This window comes from Struthio camelus, chromosome 5 (genome assembly GCF_040807025.1).
Source record: "Struthio camelus isolate bStrCam1 chromosome 5, bStrCam1.hap1, whole genome shotgun sequence".
NCBI lineage: Eukaryota > Metazoa > Chordata > Aves > Struthioniformes > Struthionidae > Struthio > Struthio camelus.
Window position 1 is genome coordinate 34,517,808 of NC_090946.1, and position 27,535 is coordinate 34,545,342.

Below are 27,535 nucleotides of genomic sequence, written 5' to 3' on the forward strand. Positions count from 1 at the left end.
CGAGGGCCCGCGGGGCAGGCCGGGGGCCGCGGCGCTGCCCGCAGCCAGGCGGCACCCGCGCACCGCCCCCCGCCCCCCGCCTGCCCCGCGGGGCGCGCCGCCCCGGAGGTGGGCCCCAAGCCAGGCGGGCATCGCCGCTTTAAGCGGAGGGCCACGCCGGGAGGCGGGGCGGGACGGGCGCGCCCCCCCCGGCTCCCCCACGTGGTCTGGGCGCCCGTGCCTCCCGGCCGCCGGCGGGGCTGGGCGCACACAGCGCGGGGCTGCCGGCGGGGGCTCGCCCGCTCCTGCTCGGCTCGCCGGGCGGCCGCCCGCCCGCCCCTGCCCGCCGCGCGGCCATGCGCGAGCGCCGCGCCGAGCAGCCGAGCGGGGCTGCACCGCCGCCGCGTCCCGCAGCAGCGGCGTGAAGCGGCGGCAGGATGAAGGGGGCGAGCCGGGCCGCGCCGGGCTCCCTGGCCGTGCTGGGGCTCTTGCTGCTGGGCTCCCTGCTGGGGCTCTGGACGGCGCTTCTGCAGCGGGAGGCGGCGGCGCAGCCGGAGCCGGAGCGGCGCCTCCCCCCGGAGCCGTGGGGCTGGGGGCGCCCCCCGCCGGCGCGGGGCGAGTCCCGCGGCGGGCAGAAAACTTTCCGGGCGCTGCTGGCGGTGCCGGGCCGGGAGGAGCGGGCGGCCGAAGGGCGGTCCGCTCCGCCCGGCTCGCCGCCGCCGGCGGGAGCCGCCGCCGCCTCCCCGGTGCAGCGGGGCATCTTCTGGAGCCGGGAGCTGGAGGAGCAGGTGCCGCCGGGCTTCGCGGCGGAGGAGGCGGCGGCGTGGCTGTCGGCGGCCCGCGCCGCCCGCGTGGCCTCGCTGGAGCGGGGCGGCTGCGGGCGCAGCTCCAACCGGCTGGCGCGGCTGTCGGACGGGAGCCGCGCCTGCGTGCGCTACGGCATCAACCCGGAGCAGATCCAGGGCGAGGCGCTCTCCTACCACCTGGCCGGCGTGCTGGGCATGCAGGAGCGCCTGCCGCCCATGGCGCTGTCCCTCGTGGAGGCCCGCGGGCGGCAGTGGGAGCCGGTGCGGGAGGAGCTGCGCGGCTCGCACTGGGCCGAGGGCGCCGTGGTCAGCCTGACCCGCTGGGTGGACAACCTCACCGACGTGGTGGCCCCCGCGCCCTGGGGCGCCGAGGCGGGCGCCGGCCGGCGGCTGCAGCCGCTCTCGGCGGGGGAGCTGGGCGCCCTGCCGCCCTCGCAGCTGGTGGAGCTGGTGCAGTGGAGCGACCTCATCCTCTTCGACTACCTGACGGCCAACTTCGACCGCCTGGTGAGCAACCTCTTCAGCCTGCAGTGGGACCCGCGCGTCATGCGCCGCGCCACCAGCAACCTGCTCCGCGCCCCCGACGGCGGGCTCGTCTTCCTGGACAACGAGGCGGGGCTGGTGCACGGCTACCGCCTCCTCGCCATGTGGGACCCCTACAACGAGCCGCTGCTCCGCTCCGTCTGCGTCTTCCGCGAGGGCACGGCGCAGCGCGTCGCCGAGCTCCACCGCCGCCGCAGCGCCGCCGCCGAGCTGCGCCGCCGCTACCGGGCGCGGGAGCCGCTCTGGGCGCGCCTCGGCTTCCTCTCCGAGCGGCAGGCGGAGCTGCTGCAGGCCCGCGTCGACTTCGTGCACCGCCACATCGCCCACTGCCGCGCCCAGGCCGCCGCGCTCTGAGGGGCGGCCGCGCACCGGCCCCGGCCCCGGCGAGCCGCCAGCTCGGCAGCGGCGCCGGCCGTCACGGAGCGGCCGCTGCGGGGGCGGGAGGGGGACGCGACCGTTACTAAGCGGCAGTTGCCGCGGGGGAGGAGGGGCAGCACGCGGCCCTTACGGACTGGCCGGTGCGGGCCGGGGGGGGGGAAACGCGGCCGTTGCCGGGGGGCGCGCGCGACAGTTGGGGTGAGGGGGTGGCGACCGGGGCCGCGACCGTTACGGGTCGATCCCGCTGCCTGCCTTCGTTTGGGTTTGGTTTCTTTCTTTCTTTCTTTCTTTCTTTTTTTTCTTTTCACGTCGGGCCGCGTAGCTGGGCCCCCAGGACCAAGCTGCGAGAAGCTGGAGCCGCTGGGCGAGCGCGCTCGCTCGCTCCCTGTTCGTGACCTGCAAGGGAGCTGAATGTAGTCTGCAGAGTGCCTCTCCTAGGTAGCGGCCGTCAGGCTTGGACCCTCGTACCCGGTCTTCGGTGCCTCAGTGTCGTTTAAATGCTTTGGCCTTGGGATCTGAGCCTGCTAGGCGCGGAGTGCTCCCGCTCTCCTTCTGGTTGGCCCCCGAGAGTGGACTTGTTCCTCCTTGCATCTGTGAAGCGTGGATAATAACTGTCTCCTTGCCTCCCAGGGCTTTTCTGAGGAGCCATTAGTTAATGTTTGTCAAGATCTCTGAAGATGCAAAGTGCTGTCAGTATTATATCCCTCTTAGTTCCACACTGGGCCTTTGTTTCCGGAGTTTAAAAAAAAAAGAAGAAATAATACATCTTAACTATTTTCCTTAATTCTCTTGGTGCACTTGCCTGCATAAGAGAGCCTGTAGGAAAGCTATTGTCTTTATCTGGATTGGGGTCGACTACCTTTTCCTTCCAAAGGAGGCAGACATACATTTTTATATACTCTTCCTTTTGCAGCAATGTATTTAAAAATGAATATTGATATTCATAGACCAAGAACTGATTGCACAATAGGGGAGCCCTTGACTAGCAAAACTGCCCTATTTATAAAGCTTGTTTCCTATTGATTTTCTTTAACCAGAGTGAACCTTTCTGCTGGTTGTTAAATTTGGTCAATGAAAAGTGTATAGAAAGCCCAAATTCCCATAGTTCATAGTCTTTGTTGTGGACGCATCTGGTTAAACGGTTTTGATTCTTGGGTGTTTATTTGTAATCATCATCATTTGATTTGACCAGTAAAATAACTGACTAATGGGTGACAGAAGAAAATCTCCCAGGTTTTAGAGATATTGCTATGTACTAAGACTTTGACACAATAGTTAAAGTGGAGAAAAAAACTGTTTCATGCACTTTACTTTGACTTTTTAATTTTTTTTTATTAAAAAGACCTTTTTATTTTACAAAGTCTGCCTTTTATGTACATTCTATATGTTCATAAGCTTTTCTGTAACATACTAAAGAAACTGATATTTCAGTAAACTGTGTTAATGTTTTACCTCCTTTGTCCTGAATATTTGCCTGAGCTTTGAAAAGGAAATGCACGCATCTTCAGTCTTCCCTGTTGAGTGATAGAGACTGTTTCTTTCCAGTTTTCTCCGCTGAACTGGATGAGGTTTTTCACGCTTCATCCTAAGCAAGAAGGAGCAGAATTAAGCCTTCAAACTCTGCTTTTCCTTCTGTCTCTTTTTTAACAATTGTGGGACTGGAATGGCAAAAGCTCTTCAAGTGGCTAAAGTAACACGACTGTAGTCTGCTTTAGCTAAATAGACTTTAGTCTATCTTTAAACATTAAAATGAGCCACTTCTGACTAGCAGTGAGATAGGTGGTGTGGGCTTAGGTGCAGTCAGCCTCTTCAGGTGTTCAGGTAGTGTACCAACCTGTTAATGCAAGTTTCTTCAAGTGTTATTGTAAGAACATCCCCAAAGGTGTCAGTTGTTTTCAATGTGTATTATTTTATGCTGTTTCTCAGTCCTCTGTGTCCATTTTGTCTGTATCTGCAGTGGGGGGTTCAGGCAGAATTGAAGAACAGGAATGCTTTTCAGTCTTACTGACGTACTTTATTTTAACAGGATTTTTAACGAGTTTTTTTCTAGGTGTGGCAGGATATAGAAAATGAAGTATTTGTATCTCGTTTGCTTTTTGAACATGTATTCATAGAAGAGGCAATCATATGGCTCAAAATACAGCCAGATAAGGCACAGACAAAGGAAAAAACAATCCTCTTTAAGCCCCAGATGCAAGTGCATATCCTGCTGTATCAAACAGCAGCATAATCTCTTTTACATCTGGGCAGGCACTTCTCTTGATGAAGGCAATGGTGTGCTCTGTGGGTACTACGCAAGTAGGTGCTTTTTTCAGTATGTCAAGCACTAACCTTCCCCCAGACTCTGAGCGCTGTGCACTCATATGTACCGGCAGGAGATCTTTGGTCTGTTATTCATTTAGTTAGATTAAACTTTGCGTGAGGATAATTTTCTCCAGCAGTTGGGGAGGGTTCTTTTTTCTCTCTCTTTTTTTTTTTTCCAATAGGACAAGATGATAGTTCTACAAAAGAAAACCTCATGGTCAGTTGGTTACCTATATTAGCTATTCCAAGTGTGTTTCTGTATTTATTTTAAAATGTTACATCAGCCTCCAAGACTAGCTTCCATTCAATTGCTTAACTGACAAGGCTCTTTATTGAACTTGTATTTATAGTTCACAGCATTTATCTCTCTGAACAATGCACAGAATCCCATGTGACATTCCTCTGCTATTTACATGATAATACACAATTTAACTGTGTAATTCATAATTCTTCAGTGCTGTTTGTCAGCATTACTTTCTAACTCAGATGCAGAAGCTCTGTCGCATTCACCTAATGAAAATACATTTAAAGAATAAACTGCTGGCATAAATTTTAAACCACCATGAAGAGCAAACTGCTGTGCCACAAACATCTAAGGTTGTATTTTGGTTTAAGTATTTTGGTAGGTATCAGCACAACTGTGGTTTTGATGGATAATAGGCAATAAATCCCGTTTGCGATGTCTTTAGAGCCAGACCCTAGGTAATTACAAGTTTCAAAAAGAGACATGATTTTCTATTTGATGATTGGTAACTACCTCAAGTTATATATAGGTTATGTGTTCAAAAATGGCTCAAAAACGTATAGTTATAGGTTAATGAAACTAGAGCTACTGTGTTAGAGAAGCTGTGTGCTACTGGAAGAAGTAGGCTTATTCAAAGAGGATGTAGAAAACTAGCTTGATTGAATTATGATACTTTTCTGTGGAACTTGCTGCATTTTATTCTGCTACAGGTCATCTGCTTCTGTGCTAGAGAAAGCTTTGAATTACCATCACATTAAGGAAGACTAACTTTCTCTCCTCTGTATGATTTCTTTAAGGCAAACAGTGTCTTGTAAATTCTTGGTCTGGTACATTCTTTGCATTCTTTAGCTTTATGTGCTGTCTGATGTTTGACTATCTTTCAGCAGAACAATGGGGTGAAATTCTATAAAACTTTTTTTTTTTTGTGTTAATGTCATTTGTACCAGTCTAACTCTGCTTTCTTGCAGTGAAGTTTCTTTTGACTTAGAGTAGTAGGAAAGGCAGATCAGACCGTTGCTTATTTGAGGGCTAGAAGACTTTAAGACCTGGAAGGTTTAAGTAGAAATTAATCTGTGATAGGAGGAGTTACCAGTTCTGTTTGTGCATTGCTGGCAGCTGAGCAGGGTACACCTGAAGTTAAAAGAAGCGAGCTGTGTAACTTATATAAGAGATTCAGGCTGTAGGGTTTTAGGCCTCACTTCAGCAGAATGCTTAAGGTTGCCCTTAACTTTCCACTGCTGCTCACTCACAGGCTTTCAGTTAAGTATGGGCTTATGTGTTTACTGCACTAGGGCGTTAATCGGACATGGGTTGCTGCACAGAACAGAGAAGAAGCATCAAAAGGCTGAGTGGGGGTTGGCAGCACGCTGGCTGTCCCAGATCCAGGGCAGAGTTTTGTGTTTTTCAGCTCTGTGGAGATTCATGTGCTTAACTGATAACACTAGCTTTAGAAAAGAAAATTTCTAGAGGATTTTGGAGTGCGAATGCACTTCATTAAGTCCTAGATTTCAGCATGTTTCCTTCTGCAGATTTTTCCTTTTATTGGAATCTAAGGGAGTGGGTGGGTGAGGGGGGTTGTTACTACTCACAGCTTGATGTCACTGAGACATTACGTCCAACTCATACTAGCGTGAAGGGAGGACTGAGTTCAAGGATTCTGAGACCTGCATAAAGGGTGTCAAAATTGTGTTTGCGTGGAGAGTGAGTTACTGCTGAATCTTTGGGGTGCAAGGAACAGCAGAAGCTCAGTGAATTCAGTAGATTTCCCACTTACTGAACAAAGCAAGACTGGCATCTGCAGAACAAAGATCCCCTTTTGTTTGTCTGTGTATGAAGTAATTTCAAAGCTGGATTTATTTGCATTGTGGCTTTCCCGTTGAGGATTTCCCTCTCCATTGGGAAGTTCTTTCCAGGGGCAGAATTCCCTTGCCTTGCACACAAAAGCTGCTGCCCAGGCAGAGAGCGCAGTTCATCGCTGATGCCCCACTTCACTGGCTGCCTGAGGTCAGGTCAATCTGTTTAAAGATTCTGGAAATTACTTGGGCCTGTGGAAGAACGTTAAAAATAAAGTTAGTTACACTTTGAATTACTTGGCTTACAGCATGTCTTTAATATCACCAGCATAGTTTTTGTGGTTTGACTTTTCCTTTGAAGTTTGGTGCATTTTTCTTAATGTTAATAATACTCAGAATTTTCTCACCGACATACTAGGTGGCCCAGGAGTAGCTTGGATGTGAGATCATATTAAGACTTAATCCCATTTTGCATGTTATTCCTACTTTGCACCCACAGCATAAAATTTAATCACTCCTTCAGAGCGGCGCTCCCTGGATTGAATGCTGTGAAGCTCTCACACCAGCAGGCCAGGCTGTGCAGTAACAGCACCTGCTGGGGCCCGCATGGCTCCTGCGACTGTCCATGGCCTGGAAAACCTTTCACCGTACCGTCGTGGGTGCTAACGCGGCTCACCACTGAAATCAACTGGCACAGCTGTGAGCGGAGGTTATTTCAAAGGACAGTGACTTGCATCCGCAAATAGTATTTCACTGTGAATTAACTGGCATTTTAACAAACTTTATCAGTCTCACCTTCAGTGATGGTTTAACCTAGCTCACTGTACTTTGCATGGAGGCCAGGCATGAGGAGGAGCCAGCTATTGTGTTACACCTGTAGTTTCTCAACCCTTTATGTGGGCTGTGGCTTTCCATCGCCTGACCCAGGCAGAGGTGCAGCCTGAGCTCACCAGAAGAAAGCAGGACAGCAGCATCCCCAGATAACTGCTTCTGTGTTTTCTCATTAGTATTTCCCAGTACTTCAGCACTGTTTACTTGTGTGTCCTGTAGGATCTGCTTCGGTAAATATCTTCCTCTTCCCCTCACTTAAAGTCAGATATACAACCTCTGCTGCCCCTTTGCATCCTGAGGATTTCACACGCCTAGGTCAGACTCCTGGTGGAAGGTCCCTGCAGAGCTTCTGGACTTCATGGTCCCCTCAGGAGGAGCACATGTGCAGGCCTGCTTGAATCAGAGCCACAACTGTGCGCAGGTGTGAAAGGAGCTGTGCAAACAAAGGAAGGAGAATTAGCACAGCTGAAACCAGGCCAGCATTGTGAAAAGGAAAAGAGCGTTGGCTGGATTATCAGAGGATGAAAGACAATAAGCAACGAAGAGGGTCTGATGCGGCAATTGGACTGGATGATTCTGAATGATCCTGCTATTCACCGCTTCTTTTTGTGGTTTTTGTCTGTGGCACTCTGACCGTTTCTATAAAGAAGCAAACCCACGGGAAGACTGGTTGTGCAAGATGCAGACATCACTGACTCAGAGAAAAGAGAGCAGGCAGCCTGAAAACCCAGAAGCCTCCAGTTCCTATTCCAGGGAGGGAAATGCAGGTAGGAAGATTTCATGTCAGATACAAATACAGCACCAGCTGGGGAAGAGTAAGTTACAGTATACTGTATTGTAATTCTACAGGCAGATTTAAATTGCACAAGTATTGGTGCTGCTAGGATATTGGCATGCTTGTCTAACCTCTGTCTACCACTTGGACTTTTTAAGTCCTCTACATAGTGCAAAATGCTAACAATCTGGGCTTTTTTTCCCCCTGATTATGTATACGTGCAACCGACCCTCAGCTTTGCTAGATTCTGCCATGCATCTATCAAGTCTGGTGTTTTTGTTTTCTTTCCTGCTTGGCTGACTCCTCTAGCCCAGCCAAAATGAAAGTACTGTGCATATTAACAAGGAAAACTAGTTGAAGGAATGTAGTAGTTAAAGTAACAGATACTTTAGAGAGGGAAGGGGGGGGGGGGGAAAGCCCACTGTAATAACTTTTTGCTTACTCAGTTTTGTCCCTGCCCTCGGTGTCAAGGCAATGCAAGGTGTTCTGAAAGAAGTAGTCAATTGCGTGAAAGTTCATAAAAAGGAATAGACTTTTAAGGCACTGAAAAGCAAGTGACTCCCATCAGATATATGTCTGTGGCAACAGCCTTGAGAGATGTGTTTAAAGAACTTATCCATAGCCCAATGTGGACAAGGAATATGCAGGAATGGAGGGAAAATTGCTACAGAGAGGCAGTTAAATCCTTAAAGAAATTAGGAGGTGGAGGGGTTAATAGCAAACATCCTTGGAGGAAATCATACAGGTTCAGAACTTGCTAATCTCCCATAGCCCTCTTTCTCCACCTTCTATGACAGTTTTAGTGCAACAAGCTCTGGAATGGGTCTTTTTCTAGACAGTTTGTGCCAAAGAACAAAGAGAAAAATGGATGTACAGGGAAGCTCTCAGCTCTGGAGTACAAAGGACTGGCCCCTTTGCAACGTAGACCAAAGAAAACTTGTAATCTTGAAAGCCCAGCATTGTTTTCAAACACTATCATTAAATGTTTGTATGTTCAATGAATTTCATTTTGCATAATAATAGCTGTGTTCAATAACTTTTTACTGTGCGTATTTAATTCAACATATTCGGTATTATTTACCAAAAATCACAGAAAATGTCCTTACTTCCCTAATCTTGAGTTGTGAGCAGTTCATTAAAAAGCTCGCTTTCCGTGTCATAAAACTGGCATGTAACATTTAATGTCCAAATACATAATAGTCCAAGGTTTTCCAAACTACTTGGACTAGCTGATACTGTGAGCCTTGAGGCGCTCTCAAAGGTCATACCTGTAGCTACACAGCACTGAGCAATTCACAGGCGGTTTCCGCACAGTATGTTTTTGTAGATGGATTGCGGAGCAGGCTGGTGTCGCAGGGCCTGCTTGCTGGTGCTGGCTGCTCGTGTTGCTCTTGGGCATCCCCGAAAACACGTGCAAGAATTAAAATTACTGTTTGTCTGTATGGACTGAGCTGCCCATGATTTCCTCTCTTAGTTGGAACTTAGCTAAGGATTTTGTTCCCAAAGATGTCTTCCTTTACAAAACGGGAAAGACATCTGTTAAAGTGTCCCCACGTGCACACACGCTACCCCTCCCTTCAACTCCGCCATCTCCCAAAAGCCCTTTCACTTCATCACTGAGATCTCACAAAATCCCTTGCAGTGAAGACAGATAGCCATTTACCTAAAGCAGTATTAACACACTAATGCAGCACATAATGAGGTAAGGACTGGATACATTTCATAGCAGTATCTCAAAAAAGAAGGGTGGTTTATTTCTGCCCATCTGTAAGTTTCAGTCAGAGGAGTCATAATTTTTTAATGTGCCTGTCTTGCTAGCTCCCTTTTTGTGCCCTGCTGGGGGGGAAAGTGCATTAATAAACTATGGTTTGAAGCTGCCATTGCGAATTCTTTTTTTCTGTGCACGATTTCTCAGAGAGGAGCTAGGATCTGTTCACTCTGGTTATTTGTTTAAGCGACTGCAGTTTGCTTGATTTCCTTTAGTTTAGCTAGGTCACCTTTGTAATCCCCAAAGTTTTCAGTGCCACTTAATATTTTCAAGCCCAGGAAAAGTAATTATTTCCTTTGTCCTGTTAAGAATATATGGGATTTGCTCATCTGGCAAAGTGTTCTATTTCCTTTTTTTAAACTCAGTACAGTGCAAAATCAGGTGACATACATTATGGATGAGCCTGGATGCAAGGATCTGGAGGATATTAATGGTATTATTTCGTTTCACACCAGCTACACAGCAAGGCAACTGCTCAGTGGAGATATTTCTGAATTTTACAGCCACCAGAGATCAAAACCAGGTCCTCTGTTTGTGATTTGTGGGATAAAAGTAACAGGCTAAGTTCTTTTCTGATTTACAGCCCCGCAGGGTTAAAGGCATGAGTTTGTCCGCAATTTGGATGCGAAAGCTGATGATGAGTATAACCATGATGAGTATTATTTATGATATGGTTTTATCCTGCTTGCTTTTAGAACTGACAAGGGTGACTGACAGCAGTGCTTCGTGCTCCTTTCTTTGACTAGCAGGCTAGCAGACTGCCAGGAGCCCAGTTAAATAGAGACTGCTCTAAGAATCAGGGCTACAGGACGTTTTATGAGCTCCTCTGTCAAGAAATATTTCAGACAGTGCCCAAAATGAGGCAATCATCTTCAGGCTCGTAAAAACAATTACCTGTGTAGGAATTTATCGAAAGTAGCTGCAAAGAGGAAAAAATGTTCCAACAGGGAATGTCACACTGAGTCCAGTTATATTACTTTCAAGGCTCATTAAAGAGGTTAGTAGACAGCATTAAGTCGTTTCCTTCCCAGAAACACGGTACAGCATGGAGGGGGACAAAACAGCCTGGGGACTGGCACAACTCATCACATGGGGTACTGCCCAGCAATAAACAGGGGCTCCTGAAATCACTAATGAAAGAGCCCACTGCAGTGGTTTATTCCTCCGTTCAAGCCAGTTCAGTGGAGGATTTCTTTGCTCAGTGCGTATTTTGCAGGATTTTGCCCAGACTAACCTTAAGTGAATCACAGAACCAGGATTTCTACCTATTTTCCTGGGGGCTAGTTTATGTTCTCGTAGGCCTTCCAAATTTGGCTTTTCCTTGTGATATTTAAGCTATGTTTTTGTTCTTAAAAAGTACCCTTTGGAGGAAGAGAAAATGTTCTTAAACAGGAAGGACTTTCAAAGTGTTGATAAAGTGAGGAGAAGGGTCAGCTTAACTGACATAAAACCCTCAAGATGAAAGTGAGCTGTACTAATGTGGGATATTACTATCTCAGATGATAACCAGGGAGAATAATTTCTCGCTGTATTCACATGGCAAACCTGAGAGACTTGGCAGGTGTGATAAAGCTGAGGGCTTCCATTAGGGGTGTTAACAAGGCTCTTCAAGCGACTGTCAGCCATAGAACAAAGGAAGTCACTGATGACTGACAGTTTTCATACCGCTTTGTGATTTATTATGGAGCTGATGAAATGCCAGACTTTCTAAAGTCAGGTAGTCAGAGCTGATACAGAAAGGTTACACAGATGCTCCGGGGTGGAGTCACATGTTTTTCTTTAGAGGGAAAAAAAAACCCAAAACAAACAAAAAACCCAAACAACTTCCTTTGTTTCTAATAGCGCTTCAGATGATTAAAAGTAAACTATAAATGTAATTTACTTGTCAGTACACAATCTGATAGTTATTTTACTTGTTGTATTTAGTTCCTTGTTCTTAGTCAAAGGAAATGAGTGAGGTACTTTGTGCTAATAGTCTCCAAACAGTCTCATTTTCTAGACCTCTTCTATACAAGCAGGACACTGCAGTAGCTGTACTATAGACCCTACAATCAGTATTCCTTGAAATTAAACTATTCCCATTAAAATAAAAATCATTACAATTATCTCCTGATATATTTCATAAAAGACTATATTTAGTGATTCATTTTCCATGAATCTTAACAGGCCAGGCTACACGTTTTTTCTCTCTTTCAGACTTTCAGCTTTAGCTCCTTCATACTGAAAGGGAAGTAGACAACTGGCTCCTATACCATATATTTCCTATAAAACAGCATGGTAGTGCTAATGAACCCATCTCCCTTAATAGTGCCTTTGGTGACATTAGGAAAGATGCCTCTGACCCAAGAGGCATAGAATAGATAAATTAAATACCAAAGTATAGATCTAAGGGCTTGGTTGCTGCATGGTGACATACTGATGCTTTTTGAAGATATAAGAGATCTGGGTTAGTACATAGATCTCGAATTCATGCACAGCTTCAACACTTAATATGAATTGGGACCCTTGTGAATACAAATGTTAGGAAGGCTTTGTTTGGCCCTGGGAGGAAAAAAAAACCCTCAGGATCAGCACCAGGGCAACTGTCTCTCTCTTCCTTCTCCTCCCACCCCCTTTGCTTGAAAATAGTTTAAGCCAAGGAGGAGCCCTAAGCGCGTTCAGACGGGACTGAAACAGGTGCTCTGGGAAGCTGCAAGATCCACGATAACGCTGCTGATGCAAGTGTCGTCCATCGTGGGAAGAGTGGCAGCTGGTGCAGGATATGCGCAGGGCTTTTCCTCCAGCAGTCAGTCTGTCGCCCGCCAGCGCCGCGCCGTCGCTCTGCCGGTCTGGCAGTCACCAGCCGCAGCCAGCGATGTGACGCGCTTTCTTCTGAGTCAGAATGGTCACAGCTCTGTTCCATCCGAGTGGGATATCTGGCAGATGTTTTCTGTACTGAGTGGCAAAAAATCTGAAGTTTCTGTGTATTTTTAATGATAGGTCAAGCCTTTCTCTAGACTTAATGCTTCTCCCTGTCAGAGTCATCCTGACCACCTCAGCAGCTAAGGGTGATCTTGAGAACAGTATTGGGTCATAAGGTTGGGGAGCAAAAGCGGATGGATACATCAGAAAAGAGAGCCAGAGAGGGGAGCTTTGCAAGCCGAGCACAAAGAGGCTGTAGCTACATACCGCCACCTAAGGTATGCAGGCTCGCTCCATTGGTGAAAGGGCCAGAACAGGGGCACAGCGGAAATGTGGGGGTGGGACAGCTGTTTTCTCAAGAAACTCAGCAGATTCCAGCCAACAGGAAGGAACATGCTCTAACAAACTTTTCTGCTATGATGTCAGATCAGATGCTTGTGCCTTATTTTCCATGCCCCAGCACGGTTAAGTCACTTGCCACAGGCTATGGGGTAACGAGCAAATACCACATCTGGAAGGAGGGCTCAAGAATTTTGATCCCTCCCTGTGTTCAAACTGTTCAGCACTTTCTTTACCATATAGATCACTTTTGCTGCCATCCACGCTTTGCTACAAGTTCTCAGACAATTAATATTTACACATGCTCGTATGTGTTGTATCTTACAGACACAAGTCTGTCTGCTCTGTGCTGTCTGTTAGCTTCCCTTTGCTATGCTGGGCTAGGAGGACATAGCCACTCTTACACAGTGCCCCAGAAACACCAGCTAGAATGATAAGGAACATACGATGTATTATTTTATAATAAAATGCAAATTGATATTTCCTTCATTGTATTTTATCAATGTGCCGTCAACTTAATGATATCCATTGGTTCCTTTCAATTACAGCAGCTATCAGCATGTTCGTGATTATCAAGAGAATTTCTTTTCAGACAGGGAGTGTACTCACTGAATGACTTTAAAAAATGTCCTGCCTGATACAAATTACTCACAAAGCTCGTTAACATTTCAGTTCTTGTTTTGCCTAATAGCATGAAAAATAGAGGTGCGTCAGATGGAACCCTTTATGCGTTAGAAACGACAACATTTTGACTTCTAACATTTCAGATGTCCATGCATCTTACTGAAATTGTTGGGAAAGAACAAATTTAAAAAAACCATTTCCAGCATCTCTGTGCAACTGCCAGGAGCTGAGATACAGCATGGATATGTAATAAATAATGCTTAATGATAACAACATGCCACATTCAGAGATGTAATACAATAGATTGTGGTAATACTGATGATGTAACCCTAGTGCTTTGAAGTTCTCTCATTACTGATTCAAGGTGCTTTGCAAAGATGAGTTAGCCATCCCAGTGCTCTTGCAGAAGCTCCATTATTGCCCTCATGCTACAGGTAAGAAAACGGAGGAAGGGAAAAGCTAAGGCCATGTTGCATGTCACTGGTGAAGCCAGAGCACCAGACGTAGCAGGAGGGCTTGGGCATTGGTGAGCAAGCTCTGGCAAATAGCACTCTTACCGATGAAGTTGGAGTTAAGCTAAGGCGAAGCTGTCAAGACTCAGGTGTGTATCTTTTTCTACTAGCAGTGCTGTATAGGCAGTATGCTGTGGCAGGGGGATGGAGAGGATAGCTGGGCCAGCAACTCCTCAGACCGCTGCAGGGAGATTTGCAAGAGCAACATCCTAAGGCTAGGGAATTTAGACTGAGCCTTGCAATGTATTCAGTCTTGCAGACACTGTTATTCAAGCCCTTTACCCATAAGCTTTTCACACCCTTGGTTTAGGTGACACTGCTGTGGCGGAAGGAGGGCAGCTGCTTTTAACATCATAGTGGCAAAGGATCGCTGTCCCTGGCAGACCTTGCTTCTCTCGGGGAGCTAATTGCGTGGCCTTGGTGCAGCCCTGCTTTGCCGGCTGAGCTGCACTGTACTAGAAGTGCATGCTGAGGCACTCTTGGTTTAAAGGTGCTTTTGATGCTGAGGAGCTGGCGGGATCCCTTACCATCTGCCGCGTGCAGGAGGGGCCCTTGTTTGCACCTCCTCACGGGACCTGCCTCCTCCGCGCTGGCAGCTGGCAGCTTAGTCTGCCCACGCTGCTGCCAGGCGCTTGGCAGAAAACGTTGCTCCTGCTGCTTGGCTTCCTCTGCACGCACCAGTGCGTAGAGCCCTCCATGCCTCTGCTGTATACGCTTTTGCTGCCTTTGTAGGAGCAACACAGCTACTTCACTAATTTCACCTTGGTTCCCCTTGTATCCTAACACCAGGCAGAAAAGATAACGCAGTTCCAGGATTGTAGTTACAAGCCTCGGAATCGTAATGACAAGTAAAATAAAGCTGTCACATGGTTATAGTCTGTTTAACGTGACAGCTTCCTGGTTCTTCTCATACTTCACCCAGAGCCCTTGTGCGATGTATCACAACGGGCAACAACGTGCATGTAATGGAGTAAAGTCTACTGCAGGCACTTAATATCCATTTGAATTATGTCTCCTTCCCCCCCCCCCAGTTACACTAGACCTTTCTTTCTGTTCCTATCTAGTACAAATGTAGCATCGATAGCTCATGTGTTTATGCTTGCTATCTTTTGGGATCCTTCCCCTTCCATCCCCTTCCTGGGGAGAAAGCTTAATACACAACCTTAGAGCTTGCTAGAAGTCTGTGATGTTCAACCCAACAGCACTGTACAAACCATAAATGTTTTCTCTTGAGACTGTGGTCTCTGTGCCTTCCTACCCTTGCTAGAGATCTGGAGGGCATTGGATACGTTACTAATACTGCTGAGAGGGCTGGCTGGGTTGGGCTGTTCCTCGCTACCAACGCTCAGGCCGCCTGAATTGGCATTTGGGGTCCTCTGTCCTGAGAGGGAGCACGAACAATTCGGCAGCATGCCTCGTGCAAAGCCATTCCCGAAAGAGAAGAACTTTAAAAACTGAAATGTGAAACTGCTTGGTTGGAGGAGTCAGTGTAGCACTATATGTAGCACTATAGCATACTTAATGAACATGGCGTGATGACTTAGAAAGATTTTGGATTTCGGTACTATTTTTTCATGTGGATAGACACACAATTAGGACATGATCTTTTTCACTGCGTTGCTGTTGGTGTAGTAATTTGCGCTTTGAAAAAGTATGGAACCAAATGATGGTAAAATAAAGCCCAACAACAAATGTGGAGTTTTAAGCATTGTACTCATTCTATAGTTGTTCAAATAAAACCCTAGGGACAGAAAAGAAGAAAATCAGGCCATTTCATGCTGTTACCTACCTAATTTAACTAATGTACAATCCAGCTTCAGAATAACCGGGTTTGGCAAAAAGAAAATAGATTAAAAAAGAGAATAACACCTTTATTAGAATATAAAGGTAATGAATTTAAATCATTACAAGTAGGTGAAGCTTCTGCAGATCATCAGATATCAAACACAATGTAATCACAAATATCACCTAGTATTAGCAGCACTTCCAGTCTTCCATTGTTCGGGAACATGGGAAGGACTTTATTTTGATTTAATTCATCCACAGCTTGAAAACTGATTTTCTAGCTTTCTGCCAGCAGAAGTCAGATCAGAATCAGGTTTAGTATGTTATTAGTCCAAGACATAAAGTTTTGATCTTAGGCTGTTTTCTTGGGGGAAGGGTGTCTTTTTTTCTATTATTACTTTCAGATAACGTCTTGTGTGCTTATTTGTTTGTCAAGGGTAAGTGATGACTCTGTGACTTTGTACTAAACTGCTAATAAAGGCAGCTGAAATAGGTATGGCATTCATATGCTCCTCACAGAGCCTCAAGTTTTGCTCTATCAACACTTTTCTTAAGTGCATTGCATTAAGGATTCTGTATGACAGGTTTCCACCTGGAGGCAAAGCCTGCTCCCTTCCTCCCCCTCTTTACTTGAAACCTGAAGTCTTTTCACATCAAGTATTTAATTTTCCTTTGTTCAGGATAAAATGATATGTAAAGCATGCGTTGCCATGGATGCAAAACTGAGAGCCTCTCCCTCCCTTATCCAGGTAGATTTCAACCAGGATATTTAACATCACACAGCACTACAGCATGGATGGGAAGATAGACACAACTGGAAAGGTGTGGGGAGAAGCAACCTCAAAACTGAAGTTCACACCATTTGGAAGTGGCTTGGTGAAAAAAAGTAAGTCTTGTGCCTCTGAGGGGGCTGCTGGACTTGTTCTAAAGGTGTGTGAGGGCGGCATCCCTTTGCCAGCCATTGATTTTCTTCTTCCCTTCTTTTGCTTTAGTCACTGGGTGTTTGGGCAGGCAAGTCTCAACGTGGAAAAGATGCTGCAGAAGGCCAGGAGCATCCCAGGAGTAGGGACAAAAGGCGACGATGCCCCTGCGTCACCTGCAGCCCTGCCTGGCAAAGAAGGTGTCGGGGAGCAGCGAGGCAGAGGAGAGGGCAGAAGCGGGGACGAAGGCAAGCCCTGTGCCGTGACAGTGCCATCCCACAGGGGCTGAGCCAGCACAGAGCCAGTGACTGAAACCCATGCTGATCCCAAAATCAAGGCAACATATATGGGGTAAAGTACATTTCGCCAACTCCGTTCCCAAAAGCAGAGTGCTATCTCTGTGCTGAGTGCAGTTCACCCCCAAACTCAAACCTGTAGCTGTGCTCCCAGCTAAAGGCAGTAGTCCTGCTGAGGGCAACAGCACTTCTTCTCAGTTTGCCTCCTCTTACCTCCTGCCCCTGCTTTCCTCTCAGATTTTCCAAAAGGCCATAGCTGTGGTATTTAAGCATCTCAGTCCACAGCTAAAAGCTTGGATCGTTCCCGTTTCCATCCAAGCCCACTCAGATTTGAGCCGTGGCCCAGGTAAGTCATTTTAACGTGTATTCCACAGATGCCGAATAAGGAGTAGCGGCATTTCAAATACTGCGCAAGGGTGGTGTGAAGATTAATGTTTGAGAGTGCCGTGGGAGTACCACGAACAGCCAAATGACCCAGCTGGGTCAAGCTATTCCTCCATCTAGGGCAAGAACATAGGAACAGGGTGAGCAGGCAGCAACTCGTGGCTCAGGGGCTTCCTGAGCCAGCACTTGTATCTCTGTGTTTTCCTCTCAGTAGCAGATGAGACCGCGTACTCAGTTCTCATGAGCGACGCACTGGGTAGTGTCGAGCTACCGGCGAGAGGCAATCATCTCGTAGGAACGCTTTATGGCTCCAGAGGGGGGGGACAGCTAGGGCATGGGTAATAAATACACATGTTTCAGAAGTGTTTTACAGTGTTCCCCTAACTTAATTCCAACCTTATATTTTATACGCATTATATTTTCCGTGGCTTCATATCCTTTCATTTCAGCAGTAGCGTACTTATATAAGAACATCAATTTGCTGTCGTAATTACATTGGACTGTGGCCTCCGCAGAACTGCACTAAAATTGTTTCATTTAATTTTGTCTAAAGAGTGTAGCATTGCCTCCACAGACTTGCACCAAAATTGGCTCATTTTGCTTCAGATTATCTTTTCCCTGCAGGATTGCATTATTATGGCCCGCACTTGCTCCTTGCTGCTGAAAGCACAAACTTTACACCAGCTCAGGTCATGAGTTAAAACACCTTCTTTCTTTTGGCGCAGAGAGCTCTGCTCGCTGCCCTCTCTGTGCTTAAATACAGGGCACCTTAGCAGGATTTGATCGACAGTTCACGGGGTTTAGCAGATGGGACTGTTGTATCTGCTCCAGAGAAACTTGGAATCGAGCAAGCACGAAGCCTAAATTAGCTCCTCACTCAAAAGAGCCTGATACCTCTGTTCCTGGGGGGAGAAAACGTGAGGAGGGTCTGCAGAAGCAGCGGCCGTCGCTTTCCTTGTTTCGGACGATAACGCCATTCTCTCCTAGAGCCGTCAGTCCCTCCTCACTCATATGAGCTACTGTAGCAGAAAGATGCATTTTTTCTGTAATTGAATTGGGCTTTAATAAAGCTATTGTGTTTGATCGCTGGCTTAGGAAACAATAATTTAGCATAATAGGAAAAGATCATTAATGTGCAATGAACCTAACGCTCTGCTCCAGTTTTTGTTGCCCTGGAGAGATGGAGTGAGTTGTTTTCCCTCAGTTGAAGGCAGAGCGGGGCACGCTTCATTTTTCATCCCCAGCACTTTTTCCAGCAGGGCCTGCGAGGCTGGCGAAGGCGCGCAGAGACGCGGCCTTGCCCCGCCGAAAGCAGCCGCCGCTTGGCCTGCCGAGGGAGGCGCCGCTGCCGACGGGCGGGCAGGGGCAGGGGCAGCGGCAACGGCTCCAACCGCCTCCACGCGCCATCGCCGCTTTAAGGGGCTCAGGGAGGGCGGGGGGGAGGGCAGGCGGCGAGCGCGCCGCGTCCGCCCCGCCCCGCCCCGCGCGGGGGACGGCGGGAAGCGCGCGGTGTTGGAGCGGCCGCCGGCGGGAGGCGCGAGGCTCGGGGTGGGGGAGCGCCGCGAGGGCGCCAACGGCTCTAACGGTCCCGCAGCCCTGGCCGCGGCCCCGCTCCCGGCCTGCCTGGCCCAGCGAGCGCGGCCGCGTAGGGCCCCGCCGCGGGCATGCGGCTGGGCGGCTGTGAGTGCCGCGGCGCCAGCGTGGTGCGATGTTACCAGCAACGGCGAAGTTGCGGTGCCGGCCTTTCCCGAGTGCTCCGTGGCGGCCGACCGCACGGGTTGGCGTTTGGCGTGTCCTGAGGGTGCTAGGTGGAAGCCGCAGACGTGGTTCCTCCTGCGGGTCCCCCCGGCGCCCCCTTCAGGCATTGGAAGGGTTTGAGTTGCCGGTCTCATGGTTTTCGCCAGGCAGAAGCAGGGTGGTTCCTGGCGCCTTCAGAAAAGCGGCATGTTTGAGGAAGCTTGCCTGTGTCCTGGGAGCACTGCCCCTGAGCTGCTGCTACACTGATACAGCTCCCGCTTCTTGATCTTAAACTAAAAATCCTGCAGCACTAGGCTTTTTAAACTCGGTAATGACTCACGAGGAGTTAGAAGTCTACTCTTGTTTTCGGTTGATTCAGCATGTCTTTACTTTCTTAAACCTGCTACCTGATATTTGAAGCTGCCAGCTTGCATGGGGGATGGCTGATTTGTATAATTAGTTTTGCTTTGCTTCAGTGCAAAACGGTTCCTGATAGACAACTGCAAACAGCACGTTGTAGTGAAAGCCACTACCTCATAACAGTGGTGATGGTCGTTAGGTTGAACCTTGCCTCTGGTCAGGAAGTTTTTGCTCATAGTTGTGTTTGGCTCAACTTCATGAGCTACTCTGCAGGGTGGTTCCGGTGGTGTGATGGCCTGAATCTCTCTGGGCTGCTTTTTTGCCTGTGTTATGATCCTAATGGTGAGCCTGTGCCGTCAGGAACGGAAAGCCTAAGCAATCAAATCCTAACGTCCAGATAGCTAGGAAACAGTCAGCAGTCAAGCTGAGCTCCCTTTTCTCTGTAGGCAGGCGTTTGGAGTACCTGCAGGGAGGTATGCAGGTTAACTCCAGAGAGTCAGCAGCGTGTGACTGCTTTGTCTGTTGCAGATCACTTGCTTTTGTGTATATAGCTTCAAGATGCTGTGAGGGAAGAGGAAGGATGGGGACAAAAATGAAGGAGGGAGATGGTCAAAGACAGCATTGGTATGTGAGAGCAGGGGAAAAGTGCCAATTGCAATCAATTGCAATCAGTGTTTCCTGTGGGTGAAGGGGAGGAACTGGGAGCTGTTGGTATAAGATCTAGTTGGGCATATGGTTCTTAATAATCACAGCGGTTCTGGATTTCCTTGATAGCTCTCATCCTGCTGTCTTCTTCTGAACACCTCTCACCCTAGTCTCCTGCTGTTTTGCTTGAGGAAGTGATTTATGTATTCAATCCTCTTGCCCTATGAATTGGGAGCTTCAGGTCTGTTTTGGTAACCTGCTGGTGCAAGGTGCCCTGACAACCCTGATAGGTCTAATTTTAGGTCTTCCTAAAATGGCTTGATGGCTGTTTTCCTTGGATCCCAGGAAAAGTACTGCTCTGTCTGCAGAACTGTGGGAGGCTTTTAAATTATAGTGTTAATTTTCTAGCAACTGAAATAGGCATTAAGGGGAAAAAAGAATATTCTGATGAAGTTCCAGGGATTTGGGAGTGCGTTACTCACTTGACAGCAAGATTATTGTTCATTAACAGACAAAATGATCAGTGGGAGAAGTGCACATTCCTCGTGCTCTCCTGCGTTCCTTCACTGTTGTGTGTATTGGAAAGTTTCTTCTCCACCCCCATGCTAGTGAGGGAGGGGAACAGACTGGTGTGGGGTGCGGGCTGGGGGAGAACATGTTAGTAAAATGTTAATCCTTCAGCCTCCAGGTTATTTTCAACGATTATGAAAGGCTCTTCCTATGTGATGGCTATAGGAGCTATTTGTTAGTGCATATAGTACAAGTGGCAGCTTCTTCTAAAAGGCTACCAGTGAAGATTTTCTTTTACTTGCTAGATTAAGGCATGATGAGAAAAGATGACATACTCTTCTGACTTGGCATATTTTGTATGTGAAGTTGGGATTTTGGCATCTCAGGTACAAAAAAAAAAAAAAACCAGCTCCTGTTTTGCACATGAGGCCCGTTGTGACTTCAGTGGAAATTAGGCATATTAAAATTTCTGAGAAAAGAGGCTTGTTATTTAGAGGAAGGGATGAGACATGACTTAAAAGGAGTCTTTTTCTAGGGACTAAGCTCTGGTCCTACTTTAAGGTTGTCCCTGAAGGTCATGGCTTTCCATTTATTTATTTATTTCTTCTTCTCTAAAAGAAGTATCGTACCACAAACCCACTCACACAAATAGTTGTGCGTGTTCTTCCTGTTTCTTCATGTCTATCTTTAGGCATGAAACAAGTTAATCTAAACCCAGAAAATCGGGAAGAAGCACTGCCAGCTGAGTTTAGTTCAGTTTTCAAATGTGGCTGCTGTTCGAGGTGACAAGGAGCCTTTTGTACTTTGGTTCAAATTGCTGTTAAAAGAAAGTACAGATGCCCGAGTCCTTGAAACAACTTCACCTTCTTATGGTCTTTCCTAGAATCTGGTTTGGCGTGAGTGGTCTGTGGCTTGGTGTTGCAGTGAGATTAGTGGAAGGCCTTTCTGCCACCGTGCAACCTGCAAGCTGTGCAGAATCTGCCCTTGGTCTGTACTTCCTCAGCTGAATCTTATTTGTATCATAGTACACAGTCTAAATTAGCTGAATGTTTCTGACTTATGTTTACCCAAATCTGATCATGGTGGTCCCACCTCCATTACGAACAGAATAAATACTTGCTAGCTACACCTTTAATTTCCTCAGAGTATTGTTTTGCTTGAAATGAACTAGTGAGTTTGTGTTCTTCACCATGTATGCTGTTGACACCCTCTGGGGCACTCCATATCAGGCTGTACCATCTGTATGAGGTGGACCTTAGCTGAGGGCACTCACATGAGTGAAATTGTAAGTTCAGAAGTACTTTGCAGATGAGGCTCCTCGTCTCTGCATTGGTAGGCTTCCTGTGGCGTAGAGGGAACTTCAGAGGGGTGGCAGACAGGATGAGTTAATATTCGTGCGTGCTTCAAATTGTTGGCTTTATCCAGAGTTGAAATGGCTGACACTGGGATAGATCATGCTGCCTGTAACGTTTATGTAAGCCTGTAGAAGCCCTCATGCGTGTTCCCACTGTACCTGCATATTAGTGTATCAATACTTCCTTAAGAGATAGTATAATTTAAAAACATTTGGATAATATTCTAATTCTGCAAAAGAGCCATACAGCAAAGGAAGCCAAAGGTGCATAAATTGCCCTAAGCTGATCAGTCTTCAGAATCATAGGAGCTGCGGTAGTGGAGCCAGGCCACGGCCAAAGCTCAAGTCCAGTAGAACTTGTACATAAATTTCTCTAATTTTACATTCAGCGTCTGCAGTGTCTCTTGAGAGAAGGAAAAATGTTCTTGTTTTTTGCCTCTATCAGTCACTTCAGGGGGTATGTTAATGGACCATTGGGATGTTTCTTGGCTCGTTTAAGTCATTCTGCCTTCTGTCTTGAGTATAACTAGTCCCTCAGGACACTTGCCACTAATGCTGCTTGAAAAAAAAATCTATTTGGAAACAAGCCTGCCGGCCTGCCATATGTTAAGAGCTTAGGGTTTCCTTTTTTTGGTCATTTGGGGCACCTGTGTAAAATATTGTTGCTTTTGATTTTTATCTCTTGCTGCTGTTTATGCTTGTTATGTCACAAGCTGATTGCTCAAAAGATAATTGTGCTGTCCAAAGTGGAGGATGCAGTACCTAGGAAATGTAGTGATTGGCAGTCCATAAGCACTGTAAGACTTAGAGTGAGGAAGGAGGGTAAGGAGCAGTAGAAATGCATTATGATGTTACTATTCCTATGTAGCTGCCTGAGGCAAGAAAAAGATAAATAACTGGACCATACAGCATAAACCGAATACAGGTGAAATAGGATTTGGTTTTATTTTGTGGCAATCTGACTAATGAACGGGGGATAGTTTACTGGGGCTTCTCAGCAGTGGGAATGGTCCTTAAAGTGAAAAGTCTTGAGGCAGTGATAGTTGGCGATATGGCTGGGGCCCATTCACCTGCACATTGGGTCGATCAGAATGCATCGAGAAAAAAATGACGTTATTGCTTCCATGTTGTTGGTAGTCGTCAGTGTCCACGTGAGGTGATCTCCTTTCCCATTCTTCCCTCGTCTCCAGCGATACAGTTAGTTCAGCCTGATCTTTGCTCTAAGCTCATTTTGGAAGGCTTCTGTACTAGTATTGACCACCCTTACAAGTACTCTGACATGTCCCTGGATTGCAAGATTGGGCCGTTGGTTAGCCCTCACTTGCAAAAAGCAAAAACCTTAGTCTTCATGCTGGATTCTGTGGGGGAAAGACTGATGTTCTTTGACTCAGCCAGCAAGACAAGTACTCCTTGCTGTAAGGCAAATTTTGAAGTGAAATGTGACCTCAGTCCTCTTCCTCTACGCCTTCTGCTTCTTCTAGGGTACATCCATTCTTAATGGAGAACAGTCATATTGTAGCCCAAGTAATAGATGAATCTTTCCTGCTGGGCTCTGAATTACTGCCTTGTACCTGTGAAAATGATCGTCCTTGCCCTTGCTCTTTGACGTTGATAGAGTATTTACACTACCTCTTTATTTCTGGTTATGACTGGAGATACAAGAAGTGCCAGATAGCAGATGGTGCTATGTTAGTGCAACTTCTCTCTTGTCCCTGTTGGGCTGCCATGGAGAGTGGTATCAGGATAAACCAAAAATGCCGGCAAGTTGATGTTAAAATCCAGTAGTCTCACCTGTACGTGGGACAGAAAGACAAAAAGGATTGCTTGCATTCTTCATGCTCCTGAGTGTATGAATAGGAGGGAGTTTGTCAAGAGTGGGTTCCAGAGGGGTTAGATTGGAGAAAGACTTAATATAAGCATTGCAACTCCCAGCTTCTGAGTAATCAGATAACTACTGTTTACTCTTCTGATCCAGGCCTGGGCTTGCCCAGTAACATGTGAGAATGCTTACTGCCTGAGAATGGGATTTAGGAAAGCCAGGATATGGAACCATGAGGACTACAGACAGACATGCTTAGGAGAAGCGTATAGTTTAAGCTTTATCCTGTGCCTTGCATGCCAAGAGAAACACCTTTTTCAGCCTGGGATACACAGTTACGAATCTTCTTTCCTGTGTTCTGACTGGTACCTAATTATTTATGCAGAATTGAAGAGCTTCAGTAAGAGACACTGAGTCCTACCCCAGAAGGCCCAGCAGACCAAGAATTGGAGCATTTCTTTGAGGAATAGAAGTTCTGGCTTCAAGTCTATCAAGCAGACAGCATCATTGAGCCTAGGCTCTATTACTGCAGGAGACTGGTGGCTGGGCAAGGTAAGGGGATCAAATTGGAGAGCAGTGCCCTCAAAATGAAGCATTGCTTCGTTTTGTTTTAAATGCAGCCTGCCTGTGCTAGAGGCAGAAGAATGCTTCAGTGGGTGAATTACATGGGGAGCAACGTGCAAGATTGCTGCCAGGCTATTTGGCTGTTGAGATTTAGGTGGGCTCCATACATTCCATTGCAGGGGTGGGGGGAAAGAAAAAAAGCTATATCTATGGTATTTTCTTGGCAAAGACTCAAATGCCTTTAGGATTAGGTGGGGCTTTTGAGGATTTGCCTTTTGGATGTAGGCATTTGAATCAGGAGTTAGTTATCTAAGTTCCCCTCTAGCAAAGTATCAGCAAATTTTTTAGGTTCTGTTCTGTTAGATGCTGTATATAAAATTGGAAAACAGTCTTGGAAAAAGCCTCCATAAGAGTGTACCTCGACTCTTAGTCAAGAAACTGCTGCCTCTAACGTAAGAAGGGTAACAATCTTTTGCGGGGAGTAGTTGTGAAGAAAAGGAAACAAATATTTCAGGTATTCCATAAATGTCCCACATTTCACATGCTCTCCCGAAGCTTGCATCCTTGATTGCTTCCTTAATTAGTACTTTCTAAATTTCTCTCTGCTCTCTTTTATAAATGAAAATAGAAGCACAGAGTATTAATTAATCAGGCACTCAATCCATGTTCTAGAGAGTAAACGTAACATGGACCACAGCCACCTATCCTGCCTATCCTACCTCAAAGGACTGAGTGCCTCCCGCAAATGCTTGAGTCACTGACTTCAATGGTGGATATAGAGCATCCCTGAGCGTGTCTCATGGCCCTTCATCAGTGAACATGGATGCAGTGAATCTGTGAGACGAAGAAATGAATGAATCGGCCTGTGCGATTGTATTTAATTTTCATTCCAATAGGTTTCCCGGTTCACTTGGCAGTTATTCTTTTTTTTTCCCCTTCATCCTTTCTTTCATTCTTTCTTTTTTTCATTCTTTTGTAGTCCTTTTGACTGAACAAAACCAATCCCACAAGGGCAGACTAATTTATTCATAGTTCTGCTGCAACTTGGCTGATAGAATAAGCTGAAAAATTGCTACCTCCCATTGTTTAATGAGAATCCTTGTTGTGCTTTGTAGAGTTAAAATAAGTGCTGTCTAGTGACCTCTGCTCTCCTTCCTTATAGAACAGAGAACCTGTTGAACTGAGTGTGGTCATGCTGCAGAGGGTGGAAAGGCTAAAGTTCAGATTTGCAGACCCAAAAGTAAGTTACTGAAGTGACTGCTTGTTTGAAAGCTTGCTTGCATGCTCTTGCCTTTCATTCTCCTTGATTTAAGCGTAGTGTATTGTTAATGCCTATCTGAGCATTGCATTAAGCTCTAATTAAGCCTGCCAATCAAATACTCAGAAACCTTCTAGTATGCCTGATGATAAGTCACATTTTTCCTCCCTCAGTTTTCTAACTATGAACATGGAACTGGTAATTGTGGGTTTGGGTTTTTCCCTCTGAACTGCAGACAAATGCTTAATGAACTTTTACCACAGTGTTTAACTTAAGGGCCAGCTTCCATTATAAAATGACTTTGAGCAAGCATCACATGAAAAGTCCAGATTGTGCCAGGCTGTAACTAGGGAATAACATGGGGAAATCAAGGAAGTTGTTCTCAGCTTCTCATCCTGTGTCAGAAAATATGCTAGAAATCTGCAGGAGAAGGAAAGTGATTAGGGGGAATAAATGTGGCAAAGCTGCCTGGAAGGTTCTCCTGGAAACGGGAGTGAAAGTACAACATCCAGAGCACTCAGTCCCCTATTTGATGTTGGAGTAAGAGCTGCCGATGGTTACGGCTAATGTAAATTCTAATTTGTTAACTAAAAAACAACAATGGAAATGTCAGACAGTGTGGCTTTGGAGCTTCCACTGAGGCCTTGGGAGTGAGGAAGCTAGAGGGCAGAGCCACAGACTGATGTTGTTATTTATAAGCAACTATAAAAAGGGCAGGTAGCTTCTAATCCAAGTTATATTTGTAAAAACAAAGCATATCAGTAGAACTGAGATTAGGGCTTTGTACAAGAAGCTTTTCAAAGCTGTAAAGAAAAACAAATTGGGACTAAACATTATGAAAAATTCCCAAGCATCAAAGTCTGCAAGAATCTCCCTTCCAGGGAGACACCAGAAGCTCAGCTACCTTGTTTTGCTGCAAAGTGAACAGAATAAAATAACAGCATAAAATGGGAACCAGAGCAACTAGCCAAGATAACGAATTGGTCTTTCCCATCTCTTAACCTGAGCATTTATTTTTCTGTGCAGCATCATGATGGTTTCTGCACTTCTCAGCTGCTGAGTCACGTACTTCTTCACCTGTGAAGTTTGCATCATCTGTGGAAGTTGTATAGCAGTGGTAAGCCAGTACTCAGCATCTGAAAGGATGTGGCAGGAAGCTGTGGCTGAAGACATGTGGCTCCTAGATATGCCATCCTGGTTCATGGACTTTAATAAGAAATCTCAGACTAATTAAGCTTTAATACTGTACGTAAGGAAGGCTGACAGCTCTGCTGTAGCCTGACCCATATCTCAATGTGCTTTTGTGCCTGCAAGATTTTTTTTCTTCCTTCCCCTGCTGTAATCCTCATGGAACATCTGCTTGAACCAGAAACAAATGGCAGCTTGTTCTCTGGATGCAGCGTCCTTGTCTGAACACTCTGGCCCTGAAATCCTTCAGTGCTTTGTTCCTGTAGTGTTTTTTCCCCTCTAGCACCACAAGACTCGATTAATCCAAATACTGAAATCCCGCAGGCACTGGTTATTTTTAGCAGCATTAACACTAGAGCTCTGCAAAGGGTGGATGAAGATTTATGTTTTTTGTTTAATATAAATCTCACAGCCTTTCTCTTTTCTGCTAGAGCTTGGATGGATTCCAACATCTCCCCCACCCCCAAAATTGCCTTTTATTTCTTTTAATTAAAAAGTTAACAAAGGCCAGCAGTTTTGCGTAATGACCGTGGGACAGAATAGGTACCATATCCATTTTAGTTCTGTAGGTTTAGAGGTTCTGCTTTCGTTTGCATTAAAGCTTTGTAAATGACAATTCTGGAAAGAACCTCTTTATGTATGTTATTTTCTATTTGGAGATGGGAGTTGAGGGAGAGGATGGGAGTGAGAAGAAAGAAAGATTGCTTAAACATGTGAACATCAAAACAGAATTTTCATGTTAGAAACTTAGTTTCTTACTTTTTCTACTTCATGAGAAATTCCTCATCCATTCTTTCTTTTCCTCCCGTAGCTAATTATTTGTGCTTGACTTTAGCTGGTGCTGAGCTTTCTGTTCCAAGGGTGTGGGGGAATGTTTTAGGAAGAAGTTTCAAGAATTCATTTGGTCAGGTCACATTC

General features: G+C 46.4%; 1 protein-coding gene and 1 long non-coding RNA gene across 2 annotated transcripts; both read left to right on the plus strand.

Annotated features, from left to right (window-relative positions):
- The first annotated feature begins 355 nt into the window (after positions 1–355).
- On the plus strand, positions 356–1,710 carry FJX1 (four-jointed box kinase 1). Its single transcript, XM_068945501.1, has one exon. It carries the CDS (start codon positions 417–419, stop codon positions 1,680–1,682), a length of 1,266 nt encoding a protein of 421 aa, XP_068801602.1. The 5' UTR covers positions 356–416; the 3' UTR covers positions 1,683–1,710.
- Positions 1,711–1,811: 101 nt separating this feature from the next.
- On the plus strand, positions 1,812–27,231 carry LOC104152877 (uncharacterized). The gene is made up of 6 exons (XR_696076.2): positions 1,812–7,645; positions 16,332–16,468; positions 16,575–16,853; positions 23,993–24,159; positions 25,334–25,411; positions 26,456–27,231. It is a non-coding gene; the product is annotated as an uncharacterized lncRNA (long non-coding RNA).
- The last annotated feature ends 304 nt before the right edge of the window (positions 27,232–27,535 follow it).

Coding starts and splice junctions, on each gene's coding strand:
- FJX1 (XM_068945501.1), top strand. CDS start 417: ATGAAGGGGGCGAGCCGGGCCGCGCCGGGCTCCCTGGCCGTGCTGGGG.